The sequence below is a fragment of the Watersipora subatra genome, chromosome 8 (genome assembly GCF_963576615.1).
Source record: "Watersipora subatra chromosome 8, tzWatSuba1.1, whole genome shotgun sequence".
NCBI lineage: Eukaryota > Metazoa > Bryozoa > Gymnolaemata > Cheilostomatida > Watersiporidae > Watersipora > Watersipora subatra.
Genome location: NC_088715.1, coordinates 3,101,382 through 3,118,084, shown reverse-complemented (window position 1 = coordinate 3,118,084; position 16,703 = coordinate 3,101,382). Strand labels below are relative to the sequence as shown.

The 16,703-nt window shown below is 34.0% G+C and overlaps 1 protein-coding gene across 1 annotated transcript in view; it reads right to left on the bottom strand.

Moving 5' to 3' along the window:
• Positions 1-16,703, bottom strand: part of LOC137401953 (protein draper-like) — a 36,799-nt gene that overhangs the window by 1,560 nt on the left and 18,536 nt on the right. The window contains exons 12-20 of the mRNA XM_068088424.1: positions 15,751-15,902; positions 11,106-11,310; positions 9,997-10,152; positions 4,989-5,167; positions 4,335-4,539; positions 3,915-4,006; positions 2,742-2,748; positions 2,152-2,208; positions 1,425-1,571 (exon numbers count right to left, since the gene is read on the bottom strand). Coding sequence (XP_067944525.1) covers positions 1,425-1,571; positions 2,152-2,208; positions 2,742-2,748; positions 3,915-4,006; positions 4,335-4,539; positions 4,989-5,167; positions 9,997-10,152; positions 11,106-11,310; positions 15,751-15,902 — 1,200 coding nt within the window. The remainder of the gene's footprint in view (positions 1-1,424; positions 1,572-2,151; positions 2,209-2,741; positions 2,749-3,914; positions 4,007-4,334; positions 4,540-4,988; positions 5,168-9,996; positions 10,153-11,105; positions 11,311-15,750; positions 15,903-16,703) is intronic.

The following is a 16,703-nucleotide window of genomic DNA, read 5'->3' as shown; positions in this document are numbered from 1 at the left end:
TTCAGAGACACAGAGAGGGATAATAGGTGTTCAGAGACACAGAGAGATAATAGGTGTTCAGAGACACAGAGAGAGATAATAGGTGTTCAGAGACACAGAGAGATAATAGGTGTTCAGAGACACAGAGAGATAATAGGTGTTCAGAGACACAGAGAGGGATAATAGGTGTTCAGAGACACAGAGAGATAATAGGTGTTCAGAGACACAGAGAGAGATAATAGGTGTTCAGAGACACAGAGAGATAATAGGTGTTCAGAGAAACAGAGAGATAATAGGTGTCCAGAAACACAGAGAGATAATAGGTGTTCAGAGACACAGAGAGATAATAGGTGTTCAGAGACACAGAGAGGGATAATAGGTGTTCAGAGACACAGAGAGATAATAGGTGTTCAGAGACACAGAGAGAGATAATAGGTGTTCAGAGACACAGAGAGATAATAGGTGTTCAGAGAAACAGAGAGATAATAGGTGTCCAGAAACACAGAGAGATAATAGGTGTTCAGAGACACAGAGAGATAATAGGTGTTCAGATACACAGAGAGATAATAGGTGTTCAGAGACACAGAGAGATAATAGGTGTTCAGAGACACAGAGAGAGATAATAGGTGTTCAGAGACACAGAGAGGAATAATAGGTGTTCAGAGAAACAGAGAGAGATAATAGGTGTTCAGAGACACAGAGAGATAATAGGTGTTCAGAGAAACAGAGAGATAATAGGTGTCCAGAAACACAGAGAGATAATAGGTGTTCAGAGACACAGAGAGGGATAATAGGTGTTCAGAGACACAGAGAGATAATAGGTGTTCAGAGACACAGAGAGAGATAATAGGTGTTCAGAGACACAGAGAGATAATAGGTGTTCAGAGAAACAGAGAGATAATAGGTGTCCAGAAACACAGAGAGATAATAGGTGTTCAGAGACACAGAGACACAGAGAGAGATAGTAGGTGTTCAGAGACACAGAGAGATAATAGGTGTTCAGAGACACAGAGAGATAATAGGTGTTCAGAGACACAGAGAGGGATAATAGGTGTTCAGAGACACAGAGAGATAATAGGTGTTCAGAGACACAGAGAGAGATAATAGGTGTTCAGAGACACAGAGAGATAATAGGTGTTCAGAGAAACAGAGAGATAATAGGTGTCCAGAAACACAGAGAGATAATAGGTGTTCAGAGACACAGAGAGATAATAGGTGTTCAGATACACAGAGAGATAATAGGTGTTCAGAGACACAGAGAGATAATAGGTGTTCAGAGACACAGAGAGAGATAATAGGTGTTCAGAGACACAGAGAGGAATAATAGGTGTTCAGAGAAACAGAGAGATAATAGGTGTCCAGAAACACAGAGAGATAATAGGTGTTCAGAGACACAGAGGTAATAGGAGTATCTACGAATTGTAAAAACAACTTTGCCACCGTACCTGTAGTGCTCAGACTAGACTTGGTTTTTTTCAACTTTGATTTCTTTTTAGCTTTTAGTGGCTTCACGTCGTTATGACTGTCATCATTAAATTTTAGGCTGACATCATCCATGTCTGCTTCTGCTGAATTGTAGGCATTCTTAGCATCTACATGTAAATACAATCGATTGATACTTTGGGTGCTTGATGAAATCGAAAGATTACAATAGATACACAATGTGATTAAGAATATTTAGCATGAATCCAATAATTTAAAACGCATTGATCACAGCTGCCAAAATGATTATTTAAGTAAACAGTTTTTATTAGCCTAGAATGAGTGTGGAGAACATGCAGCGTATGGGCATCAGCTAGGAATGAGTGGGGCAACATGCAGCGTATGGGCATCAGCTAGGAATGAGTGTGGGCAACATGCAGCGTATGGGCATCAGCTAGGAATGAGTGTGGGGAACATCCAGCGTATGGGCATCAGCTAGGAATGAGTGTGGGCAACATGCAGCGTATGGGCATCAGCTAGGAATGAGTGTGGGGAACATCCAGCGTATGGGCATCAGCTAGGAATGAGTGTGGGCAACATGCAGGATATGGGCATCAGCTAGGCTTGCTTTAAAAACACAGTTCTTGTTTTGACCACAAAATTCAACACTGTATTTGCTGACATACTGTTAGTTACAAACTAATTTGAAGGCAGCTCAAATCTTTGTGCTTCTATTATTCTTTAACTTACCAGGATAGACTAGATTTGCTGAAGACATCTGCTTATTCTGTATCTCCTCCTTCTTCTCTACAAAGCATTTTATTCTTTTGAAAAGAGTTAAAGTAATTTACATGATTATTGCACTGATCAACTTTACGTGTAAAAAAACTAACAATGAACTGCTCTAAACGTGTGCCTAGAATAAAGGAACCAAAAAATGACCTTTTCTAGTAAAAAGGTTCATTTTATTGAAACTGCTCATAATTGCTATATGAGTATCTCCCTCTAATGAAATCATATAAACTTTATATAGCCTAAGTTTTCCTGTCTTAAACACATCAGGTTGGGTCTGAAAACTCAGAAGTGAAAGGCACCTACCAGGTTAACTAGCATTCAAAACTAATTATAATCACCTCCGAATACAATTATTTTGAGATAAAATGTGTTTTTGCACAAATGATTAGTTCAATTCTCCAAATATTTTCCAACATATAAAGCTTGAGGTATCTCAAAACTTAGAAGCATTGAAAGTAAAAGTTTATAGATGCATAAACTATGTTAAAATTTAACCAAATTAGATTAGAATAAATTATGAAATGTATTTCAATTGCTACATTTACCCCTAACCTACACATTGTGAAGTCTTCATTTCTGTACGAATGTTTTAAGGTCTTTAAGGTAAAGGAATGTCTTTAAGGTAAAGGAATGTCTTAAAGGTATATATACTCATTTACTGATTTCATTTACTGAATTAGTTTTGTTACATTATTATCAGGTTTTATAAATTTAGTTGCTTACATAGCTTCAAATGAAACTTATTTATGATATTTATATCAAAATATATATATTTCATAAAAAGCTCATATATATACATCTGTATATAAATTTCTCAAAGCATGTCCGTATGTGGATTCTAGGTGTGATTGTCCGGCTATAGCAATAATTAGAGTAGCGTAGCTGGACAACAATGCTGATGCAACGTCATTGAGTACCATCATTACAAGCTTACTAACTAGCTTAGCGGAATTTTTCATTGGCAATGTGTCTAGCTAACAGCTTGGAAGCTACAGTTGTTTGACAAAGTTTTAAAACCTTTAGTTGTTTTTATTTTTCTCTTAATTTGTTTCAACTACACAAAACACTTTTCTCATGATATGTAGTTTGAAAGTTAAAATGGGAAATGTTGTCATATGTTAAATACAAATCAATTTTCTATTTAAAGACTTTTTATTACCCGGCAATGCCGGGTAGAACAACTAGCGTATATATATATATATATATATATGTATCATACATATATATATATAGTATGCAATTGTATATTGCATATATATTATGGTGCATTATACGCCGTAATTAAATAGATACATATATATAATTAGGGTGCATCTACACCGTAATTATATATATACGGTATCTATTTAATTATGGTATATAATACACCGTAATTATATGTTATATACATTACATATATACTATATATTATGGTGTATAAACACACCGTAATTAGCTCACATATTTATTCAAGAGTTGTAACGGGTTTTTGTGTTTTACAACAAATAAATTACCTACATAATGCACAAGATTCTTACCATAAAAATAATTTTGAATGTAAAGTTTTGATTGTACATTGCGAATAATAACTAGAATGAATCTATAAGTTGGTACAACTAATGTAGTGCTTTACTATAATAGGAGCTGTCATACGCCAAGTTTTATTGTAGTTCTACTTCATTATAGAAAGCTTTTAAGAAAAACTACAATACTTTATTGTAAAATAAATATACATGTACCAAGTATTTCTTACCGGCTATTTGCGATTTCTTCATCTCAATTTTATAAGACATGTCTCGATCATCAAACTCTGTCTCATTCTTTTTCTTGTCTAAAAATATAAAAAAATGAACATTTCAGATCCCTTCGTTACATATAAAACATCCGCAGAAACGTTTTTTTTTAATATCTTTAATCGACACTAGATACACAATATCTAACCAAATATGTAAAACTTTGCCCCTTGAATTGACACACCAATTGAATTAAATTACCAGAACACCACAATACATCCTTCATTGCTGCACCCAAATGTATAAATGTGATAGTTAGAACTTGTTCAAAATCGTAACTTCGGGTTTCGAAAAATCTTGATTTTAAAAGATTTATTCCAACGAATTTATTAGCAAAATTCTCGAGTAGCAAAAAAAGTAACTCACATTCTCTGCGCATGTAAACTGAAGCGACAATGAGAGCCACGATAGCACATCCCATGGCCGCCGCAATGATAATGCCAATAAGATCCATTCCTCCAGAGTCATCTCCTTCACTCTCATTACTTTCCATAAAGGCACCCAAGGTAAAGCTGTTTTTTTCAACACAGAAACCGTGTTGGCAGGTCTGGTAAGCTGCACACTCATTTGGCTGAAACATTGAGAATTTCAAAGAGCAATGAAATACTCAAGTGTAACTTCAAGAGTGCATAAAGAACTGAAATCTTTGAGCAGTTAATCTTTGGACTCGCTCTGCCTCATCATTAACCCTTCTGTTATTTTACTGCTCATTACAAGAATTCTTTCACCATTAAAGTAATCATTTTTTGCACATTGAGGCAGAACCTTTTCAAAACAAGTGCTGCCCATATTTTACAATAAACCTTAATAATTAATACCTTAAATCCAGCATAAAATAATTATTTTCCACTTCCATTTTGCTACAGTATTCCATTACAATAATGGTCTCCCTTACCTTGCTACAGTATTCCATTACAATAATTGTCTCCCCTACCTTGCTACAGTACTCCATTACAATAATAATCTCCCTTCCCGTACTAAATTACTACATTACTCCATTACTGTAATTGTCTCTCTTACCTTGCTGCAGTAGCCGACTTGCACGCAGACTCCGTCTATAAGCAATGCGCTGCCTCGGCGGCAAGTACACCTGTCAGCAAAGCAGTAGCCGAACCTTCCGAGCTTATCATCTGTGTCGCAGTCAGAGTTGACAGTGCACTTAATATCTGTGGTTGGAATAGAGTTGGTATATATCTCCGCTGAAATAAACAAGATCAGATGACATACGTACTATGTTAACTACACTAGTTGCAATAACATGTGATTGCAGCAAACGTTACACAGCCTGCGCCCTGAAACTTAGCATAGCATTTTTACTGCATTTTATTCCATATTAGGAAATGCTGAGAGATGTTATCAGTTTTAGCAGTACTGTACTCATTGCGAATATTGCAACTTTATAGTTCAATAATAAATAACTTACCTAATGTGTTTGTATTTTGATACACCAGCTTGGTATAACTTCTAAAATTACTGTCAAACCTCTAATTGAATGCTATGGCGCTCTATTTTTCAATCCTTCCTCCAGAGTGGTCGTCAATTGGAGGTGGCGTTCAAATAGAGGCTGGTGTTATATTTTTTAATTGGTATTTCAATAATATATAATTTACCTAATGTACAAGTATTTTAAAAACACGATCATAATACTCTTTATAACTATTGTATTTATAATACTTGGAGTGCACCGGAAAAAGGTTATATTCATTGGCAAGCTCAAAGTTTCTGTCATTTTCAATGAATATTTATAATAAACAGTCCCTATATATTGTTCAAATTTGTACAATGAATGGAAATAGCCTATACAATGTGTGAATGAAGACTCCAATAGTACTATGGTACACCACTTCTAGTGTAAATGGTTTTCTATTATTTGATGATTTTCATGAATCAATAACAATACCTGCAAACCTATGATTGATGCTCGTGACCCTGCAAATGTTCATTTTAGAGCGTATGCTGAGCTAATCGACCTCCCATTCTAACTGTACATAGAGTAACAAAACGTAAAAATCTTTTGTCTTGAGTTTGAGTACACCAATTCTGGCATTCATTATAAAAATGCATTCAAATTTAAAACACCAATTCTCTTCTTGAAATTATATGAGTGAGTGCCCAATATAACAAATTTAGTACAGTTTACGACATTCTTTAAATGACATGGTAAAAATTGCATTTTTTCCATGGAGCTTAAAAAGCTTGACTGTTGAATCCTATCCCTATCAGCTAGTTTTGTCTAATATTATTCTAATACTAATATTAACTTAACAGTAACAAGAAACAGTTTAAATGCTACAGCTCGGTGTCGAATGAAGGACTACAAAATTTGTTAAGTAAATTTTCATGCATTCGCGTAAATTATTAATATGATTAAAAAGGGTAACACTCCCCAGAAGAGAATTACATGTTTTTTTAGCTTAGTTGCGATTAATCAGACTATATCAGATAAGTGCCAATTGTGTATATCATGGGAGCGTATATCCTAATACAGTTATATTTACACAGTCTCTATATTATAACCACAATACAGTAATGTTCACACAGTCTCTATATTATAATCACAATACAGTTATGTTCACACAGTCTCTATATTATAATCACAATACAGTTATGTTCACACAGTCTCTATATTATAATCACAATACAGTTATGTTCACACAGTCTCTATATTATAATCACAATACAGTTATGTTCACACAGTCTCTATATTATAATCACAATACAGTTATGTTCACACAGTCTCTATATTATAATCACAATACAGTTATGTTCACACAGTCTCTATATTATAATCAGAATACAGTTAGGTTCACACAGTCTCTATATTATAATCACAATACAGTTATGTTCACATAGTCTCTATATTATAATCACAATACAGTTATGTTCACACAGTCTCTATATTATAATCAGAATACAGTTATGTTCACACAGTCTCTATATTATAATCCCAATACAGTTATGTTCACACAGTCTCTATATTATAATCAGAATACAGTTATGTTCACACAGTCTCTATATTATAATCACAATACAGTTATGTTCACACAGTCTCTATATTATAATCCCAATACAGTTATGTTCACACAGTCTCTATATTATAATCACAATACAGTTATGTTCACACAGTCTCTATATTATAATCACAATACAGTTATGTTCACACAGTCTCTATATTATAATCAGAATACAGTTATGTTCACACAGTCTCTATATTATAATCACAATACAGTTATGTTCACACAGTCTCTATATTATAATCCCAATACAGTTATGTTCACACAGTCTCTATATTATAATCAGAATACAGTTATGTTCACACAGTCTCTATATTATAATCACAATACAGTTATGTTCACATAGTCTCTATATTATAATCACAATACAGTTATGTTCACAGTCTCTATATTATAATCAGAATACAGTTATATTCACACAGTCTCTATATTATAATCAGAATACAGTTATGTTCACACAGTCTCTATATTATAATCAGAATACAGTTATGTTTACACAGTCTCTATATTATAATCACAATACAGTTATATTCACACAGTCTCTATATTATAATCACAATACAGCTATGTTCACACAGTCTCTATATTATAATCATAATACAGTTATCTTCACATAGTCTCTATATTATAATCACAATACAGTTATGTTCACACAGTCTCTATATTATAATCAGAATACAGTTATGTTTACACAGTCTCTATATTATAATCACAATACAGTTATGTTCACACAGTCTCTATATTATAATCACAATACAGTTATGTTCACACAGTCTCTATATTATAATCACAATACAGTTATGTTCACACAGTCTCTATATTATAATCACAATACAGTTATGTTCACACAGTCTCTATATTATAATCACAATACAGTTATGTTCACACAGTCTCTATATTATAATCACAATACAGTTATGTTCACACAGTCTCTATATTATAATCAGAATACAGTTATGTTCACACAGTCTCTATATTATAATCAGAATACAGTTATGTTTACACAGTCTCTATATTATAATCACAATACAGTTATGTTCACACAGTCTCTATATTATAATCACAATACAGTTATGTTCACACAGTCTCTATATTATAATCACAATACAGTTATGTTCACACAGTCTCTATATTATAATCACAATACAGTTATGTTCACACAGTCTCTATATTATAATCACAATACAGTTATGTTCATACAGTCTCTATATTATAATCACAATACAGTTATGTTCACACAGTTTCTATATTATAATCACATTACAGTTATGTTCACACAGTCTCTATATTATAATCAGAATACAGTTATGTTCACACAGTCTCTATATTATAATAAGAATACAGTTATGTTCACACAGTCTCTATATTATAATCACAATACAGTTATGTTCACACAGTCTCTATATTATAATAAGAATACAGTTATGTTCACACAGTCTCTATATTATAATCAGAATACAGTTATGTTCACACAGTCTCTATATTATAATCACAATACAGTTATGTTCACACAGTCTCTATATTATAATCCCAATACAGTTATGTTCACACAGTCTCTATATTATAATCAGAATACAGTTATGTTCACACAGTCTCTATATTATAATCACAATACAGTTATGTTCACACAGTCTCTATATTATAATCAGAATACAGTTATGTTCACACAGTCTCTATATTATAATCACAATACAGTTATGTTCACACAGTCTCTATATTATAATCCCAATACAGTTATGTTCACACAGTCTCTATATTATAATCAGAATACAGTTATGTTCACACAGTCTCTATATTATAATCACAATACAGTTATGTTCACATAGTCTCTATATTATAATCACAATACAGTTATGTTCACAGTCTCTATATTATAATCAGAATACAGTTATATTCACACAGTTTCTATATTATAATCAGAATACAGTTATGTTCACACAGTCTCTATATTATAATCACAATACAGTTATGTTCACACAGTCTGTATATTATAATCAGAATACAGTTATGTTCACATAGTCTCTATATTGTAATCACAATACAGTTATGTTCACTCAGTCTCTATATTATAATCACAATACAGTTATGTTCACTCAGTCTCTATATTATAATCACAATACAGTTATGTTCACACAGTCTCTATACTATAATCAGAATACAGTTATGTTCACACAGTCTCTATATTATAATCACAATACAGTTATGTTCACACAGTCTCTATACTATAATCACAATACAGTTATGTTCACACAGTCTCTATATTATAATCAGAATACAGTTATGTTCACACAGTCTCTATATTATAACCACAATACAGTTATGTTCACACAGTCTCTATATTATAATCAGAATACAGTTATGTTCACATAGTCTCTATATTATAATCATAATACAGTTATGTTCACACAGTGTCTATATTATAATCACTATACAGTTATGTTCACACGGTCTCTATATTATAATCATAATACAGTTATGTTCACACAGTCTCTATATTATAATCATAATACAGTTATGTTCATACAGTCTCTATATTATAATCACTATACAGTTATGTTCACACAGTGTCTATATTATAATCATAATACAGTTATGTTCACACAGTCTCTATATTATAATCACAATACAGTTATGTTCACACAGTCTCTATATTATAATCAGAATACAGTTATGTTCGCACAGTCTCTATATTATAATCAGAATACAGTTATGTTCACACAGTCTCTATATTATAATCACAATACAGTTATGTTCACACAGTCTCTATATTATAATCTGTACTAATTAACCTCTTCATAAATTAAAAGTATGTTGATTCGCTACCAAATATATTTTAAAAAGTTAACAGAACTAATTTGTTTACCTATCAATTTGGAAAAATGATGTTTTAATTAGATGCAAGTATCAAAAGCCCAGTAAAAGTGTTAAAGATTTGACAGATGTTCACGTAGCAACAAGGTTGAAGAAGCAAAAACATGCAGTATATTCTGATATAAATGTAAAGGAAGACTTACGGACACAAGTAGACGAAGAAGATGAGGAGCAGTCAACATCTACACACACTTGAGCGAAACCATTCGAGTCCAAACACTCAACACCTAAACACTCGTTAACATCTCTCTTGCAGTATTTCTCTTTATAGCAGTGATCAATAATACACTGACATTTGCCTAGTAATACAAACAGAGTACACTATAAGTGCACGCCACTCAAAATGAGTTACACAACATGCATGGACACTAAAATTTCAATATGGCAAACTCCTATTATAAATTCAATTTTTGGAGCTATATTCCGTGCAAAATTGATTTGGGCAAGCACAAAAAGTCAAAAAGAAAATGGTCTGCAGCCTATGGATGGTACTAAAACTGTGAAGGAGCAGATAATCCGTTATTGCTAATTTAGTTGTTTTTGCACAGAAGTTGTCTGTTCTTGTTGAGCGAGTAATTCTAATGACTACACCTATCAAAATTAGTTCCGTGGGTGTAGTGGTACAGAAAAGTTGATGCGACACTGAGAGAAGTGCAATCTACAAAGATGATGAATTCACCAATGTCAAATGTATATTACAAGTAATAAGGTTTTATAATGATGTGATAAATACAATTCATTCCTACAGATCAGAAGACTAAGTTGCTAAGGACTGCTGAATAATATTTATATAACTCGATTATTTATATGACCACTGTGTGTTTACACTGTAAATCTGTCTAACTAGTATACAGAATATCAGTTGAAACTTTAAAGTCTAGCATTTCTATTCTTTGTATTACACTAAAGCCATATTCATCTCAGAAATACCTTTGAGTAAATATTCTGTTTATGTGGGTGCTTTCATTTAAGAGTGTGTTTAAATAGTTTATGCTAAGATAAAACAGCACTTTTATGGCATATCTATTTGCATAAATCAGGCTCCTACTTTTAGACAAACTTTGGTTAACAGTAATCATGTGATTATGGGTTGAAAAAAAGTGTACACAAGTTGCCATGTTGCAAGTAACTGTGCCAATTATGTTTATACAGTACATTCATAACGTCTCATCAGATCAAACATGATTGTTTAAAACCATTTTCAGCAAATACACTTCTACCGTTTTAAGGAAAAGAAAATACCAAAGCATACCTTCCTCTAGGTTGCAGACACTGTGTGGCAGCAGACGACAATCGGAATGGCGTGCGCAGTCAATCTCACTTATAGAAGACCTATCGAGAGAGCATGTTAACCCGTCTTCATTCAGTTCGTATCCATCCTCACATATACAGAGGCTTGTTCTCCTACTGCAGACCATGTGGTTGCCACATTCTATGTTAGATTCACAAGGCTCACACTACAAAGTATCAACACATTTATACCCGTTTATAAGCTCCTTCATAATGACCATGATAAAATATTGGACAGAACAGCCTAAATCTAGATGCCCATATAAACAGTGTTACCAAGTATTATCTTTATTAAAGAATAGAGAAAGCATAATATTATTATGCTTTATTAGTTATCTTGAGGTGTTGACTGATGTTCTAAAAAAAGAATCAAGGAGATTGACCCCCTAGAAGCTGAGATATAGACAGCCAAACACAGGTCTACCTAATAAAGAATCAGAGGAAAACCCTTCGAAAATCCCGAAAACTGTGACGTATAAAATCGACTTAATGGTCATGTGCCGGAGTTGCGCACCCTTACCGCCATTACTTATAATGATTGTTTTGGCTACGAGATGTGAAACGCTTCTCGCGATAGTAAATAATTTACATACTAGCTCTGGTTTCTCAGGAAAATCATCCAAACATTGTGTGGTAAAGGCATTTGCCCACAACCCCTCGCCATGATTTTTAAAGCAGAAGAGCAGATTTTGACTATTGTGCTTCAAATTTTAACTCGATCTCCATGGATATGCTCCGAAGATCATCTGTTCAACGAACGGCGCGTGTATAGTCTATATGCGATATCCGCGATTGCAGTTTGTTTAGAATACGAAATAGGAATGGGACTTTTTGTTCCTTCATCATTTTTCTGCTGTGTATCTACTGTAGCATTCAATTGATTTTCATGATTATCGTCACTATTAACAGACTGGAAGTTCACTACAGCCATAATCTTAAAAAGACTAACTTGACCGTGCTGCTCTTGCTATAAGAAAAGAAAACGATAACTTTTGCTTTGATTTTTCTATTGATCTATTATCTTATCTATGATTATTTTTTATGATTTATATAATATTCATAATGCATATTATACAAAATAATAATATAACTGCGTATAGAATAAATGATGTAACTAATATAATTTGTAGAAAATTCCAAATGATAACTGAGATTGATGATTGATTTAATTGATTCTATTTATTAGCTATAGTTAAAAAATCTGAACAACGCTAAAGATGAGTCTGAATAGGGAAGCTAAGTAGGAGAACAACAAAACTGAGCTGAACTAGCAAGATAGCGAAATGTTGCGAAATAATAGATGCGTGTAATTATTTTATGCTAAAACTAATCTACACGTCAGGGGGACTGGTTCGGAATTCTAGGAGCGATGATTGTTAGGCCCAATTTGATTGTTCTATACTTCCAGGGATTAAACCAATTAAAACGCCGTGATTGTTATAGGAGAGCGCATTAGTTGGCTTAATTGACCAATGACACACAAGTCGATTTCATACGTCATATATTGATGATTACCAAAACACTTTTGTTTTTTGGTAGACCTGTGTTTGGCTGGCTATATCTCAGCTTCTGTTTGGTCAATCTCCTTGATTCTTTTTTTAGAACATCAGTCAACACCTCAAGATGAATAATAAAGCATAATAATATTATGCTTTCTCTATTCTTTAATAAATACTGCTTTGTCATATTATCTGTCTGTCTGTTAATCTGCTTGAACGCTGTGCGTTTCAACATTTTTTGACCGGTTTTTTCAAACTTCACATGCATATGCTCGGTGATTTCCACCAGGTTACCAAAATATTTTGTTTCAAAACTTCATCTGATTCCTGAGAACTAGCCTCTTAAACACCCACACTACAAACTATCTTATTGGAAAGGGAAGAATTCCGTAGTATTGCTGGACTTGCTGCAAGTAATTACTATACGACTGTGTATACTATACGACTGTGTATACTATACGACTATGTATACTTACGACTGTGTATACTATACGACTGTGTATACTATGCGACTGTGTATATTTACGACTGTGTATACTATACGACTGTGTATACTATGCGACTGTGTATACTATGCGACTGTATATACTATACGACTGTGTATACTATACGACTGTGTATATTTACGACTGTGTATACTATACGACTGTGTATATTTACGACTGTGTATACTATACGACTGTATATACTATGCGACTGTGTATATTTACGACTGTGTATACTATACGACTGTATATACTATGCGACTGTGTATACTATGCGACTGTATATACTATACGACTATGTATACTATACGACTGTGTATACTTACGGCTTTGCATACTTACGACTGTGTATATTTACTACTGTGTATACTATACGACTGTGTATACTATACGACTGTGTATACTATACGATTGTGTATACTATACGACTGTGTATACTATACGACTGTGTATACTATACGACTGTGTATACTATACGACGGTATATACTATACGACTGTTTATACTATACCACTGTGTATACTATACGACTGTGTATACTATACGACTGTGTATACTATACGACTGTGTATACTCACGACTGTGTATACTTACAGCTTTGCATACTTACGACTGTGTATACTATACGACTGTGTATACTATACGACTGTGTATACTATACGACTGTGTATACTTACGACTGTGTATACTATACGACTGTGTATACTATACGACTGTGTATACTATACGACTGTGTATACTTACGGCTGTGTATACTTACGGCTGTGTATACTTCACAAAATCGTTCACACATCCCTTAATATTTCAAGTGTCAACAGCCAGTTGACCAGTTGATCGCTAAATATAATAGCCGACTCTGTTTAATGAGACAACTGAAGGTTTTAGGTATCAGTGCTGAAGGTTTAAAAACATTATATACCTTTAATATCAGGTCGTAACTGTTGTATGGCGCACCTGCTTGGCACACAATTTTTTCATCTACATGCAAAGAAAGACTAGAGTAGGTTCAATGCAGTTCATCAAGAATAATTTACTCTGATATTTGCCATTTGCATAGACTAGCTTTGCTTTTTCTACCACTGGTGAACAATTTTATTTTTGGTTTTTGTGCAAATCATTCTGAACTTATTAGTAGTAATCCGGACCATCCGATGAATCAGAAATTTTAAAAAAAATCTCAAGAGTTCTTTCGCGGTAACAGGCACATACTCTGTTTACCGTCCTGAGACAACACGCACTCAGAAAAGATCGAAGAGTTATTTCCAGTTTTCTATGAAATTGTTTAAGAATGGCAACATCTACATGTATATTTACATTTTAAAGTAAGTGAGTAGTCATTTCAATACTGTCAACCACATTACTATTATATGTTTAGATAAGGTAAACTATAGTAAAATAAGATAAACTTTACTTTATATTCACACAGATAAGAAAGACCTCCTACATATAGTTATGCTCATATATACACTCACTGCTTGAAAGAAAAAAACAGCTGTCTGCACTTTGAATATAAAACAAATCTTTAGGAAACAAGTTATAAAAATGATTAACAATGTTATACACAATTCTGCTTTACTAAATACTACAATGGATTTCCTTTCCTAGTCGAAAACTCAGGACCTTAATTCGCTCTTGAAAATTGGTTAAGTCGATCAGGTCTGTATTACCTGATTGCAAGCTGGGGCTGCAAATACAAGGCGACTAGTTATGGACACTTGGGGGGCGGTGTAAGCCCCCTCCAAAGAGAATGGAGGCATCACCTTGGAGCTCTGGACCTTTTAAGCATCAACAACCCTCAAAGTATGCATAAATGCAATCAATTGCAAGCATCAAAATCTACATAAATATATTGCTTGTGGTTCATAGTAGGCAAAACTTTTTCTTTATTTAACAAATAATATAAAACTCATGACACTACAGATTTCCGTAAGGGACATTGAAAGAACAAGAGCTATTACTTCTTTATTGCAATAGCTCTTGTTCTATCCATGTGTCCATGGCAAAAATCTTTCACAACTGATTCTGTATCTATTTCAACATCTTTGTACATGTGTAATAATTGTTAGAAGATTATTTAGACGAGCCTGCTTCATAGTGCTCTTCATTGATGTTTTGATTTGATTAGTGGCAGGCAAAACCAATACTAGATTAGTAAGCCTCATGGTTGGTTGCCGCAAGAGTTGCGCAAGAGGTGGGTTTGCAAGAGGTGGGTTTGCGCAACTAGTAACTAGTAGTTGGAAATTCCAAGTGAATGAGCTTGGATTGCAATTCTTAATACTTAGCCTCCAAAAATCACTATATGTTGGGGCGACTCAGCCGCCTAGTTGTCCCAGGAAATACGGGCCTGAAGTCGGTCACTCATTTTTAATATTCGAGTTGGAGAAAACACCAAATGACGACTGCCTGCTACAGCAGATTATGATTCTAAGAATTGCTGTGAGGCTTAACATTGCTACAAACAATGCTTAGCCATATCAACCTGCCCTCCAGTTAAGGCATGTGTGAACACTGTTACAGCTACTATCACAAAAGTTCCAATTAGAGAAGCAAGGAAGGTGTGATTTAAACAGAACACATATACGTGTCAGAAAATGGCTAGATTGTAAAAGGTCACTGTACCTACCCTTTGGCAAACTTTGTCAAGGAGCCACTCGCAGTTTCCAGTGACATGCGATCGTCTCATGCCTTCAATACACTCACATATACCATCCTCGCAAACCTCAGCTACGCGTGACGCACACTGTTGCTCTCCAATTTTACAAGCAGGATTCGGTGCTACAAATATTATTACAAAGTAAAGAAGTATATTAAGCCAGAATAGAGGGTTGTTTCTATACTTCATTGGCTACAAGCATATCGGCCAACAACAGTTCAGTTGGTGCTGCACTGAGGTTAAAGGGTAACAGAACCAGTTGACTCTCTCGAGAAGAAAATACCGAAATATCTACGTGACGAATGTCACTAGGACGCAGCAGATGTTTCAGACCACAATGTACCAGAAGTTGGGCAGGCTTGAGATTGCTGATAAACCATTTGCAACAGTTGAAACTATTTCAACCTAAATGGATTAAAACAATTCAAATCATACTAGGCAACAATGATTGTGCACTATCAATGAACTAAGTTAGAGCTGCAAGCTGCAGAGATAGTGACACATGTGAGAGCTTTAAAGATACAAACTACTAACTACTACTAACTACTACTAGTGCACCAGTAGCCCTGTGTGCTCTGGATGATCATCTTGTGTAGCAATTATGCACACAATTATTCCACAATGTAACAAGATGGTTGTTATTATTAATACTAGTACCTTGGTAGTCTGGTGTGCTCTGAGTGATTATCATGTGTAATAATTATGCGCACAACTATTCCACAATGTAACAAGATCGTTGTTATTATTAATACTAGTACCCTAGCAGTCTAGTGTGCTGCGAGAGATCATCATGTGTAATAACTATGTACACAGTTATTCCACTGTGTAACAAGATGGTTGTTATTATTAATACTAGTACCCTGGCAGTCTAGTGTGCTGCGAGAGATCATCATGTGTAATAACTATGTACACAGTTATTCCAC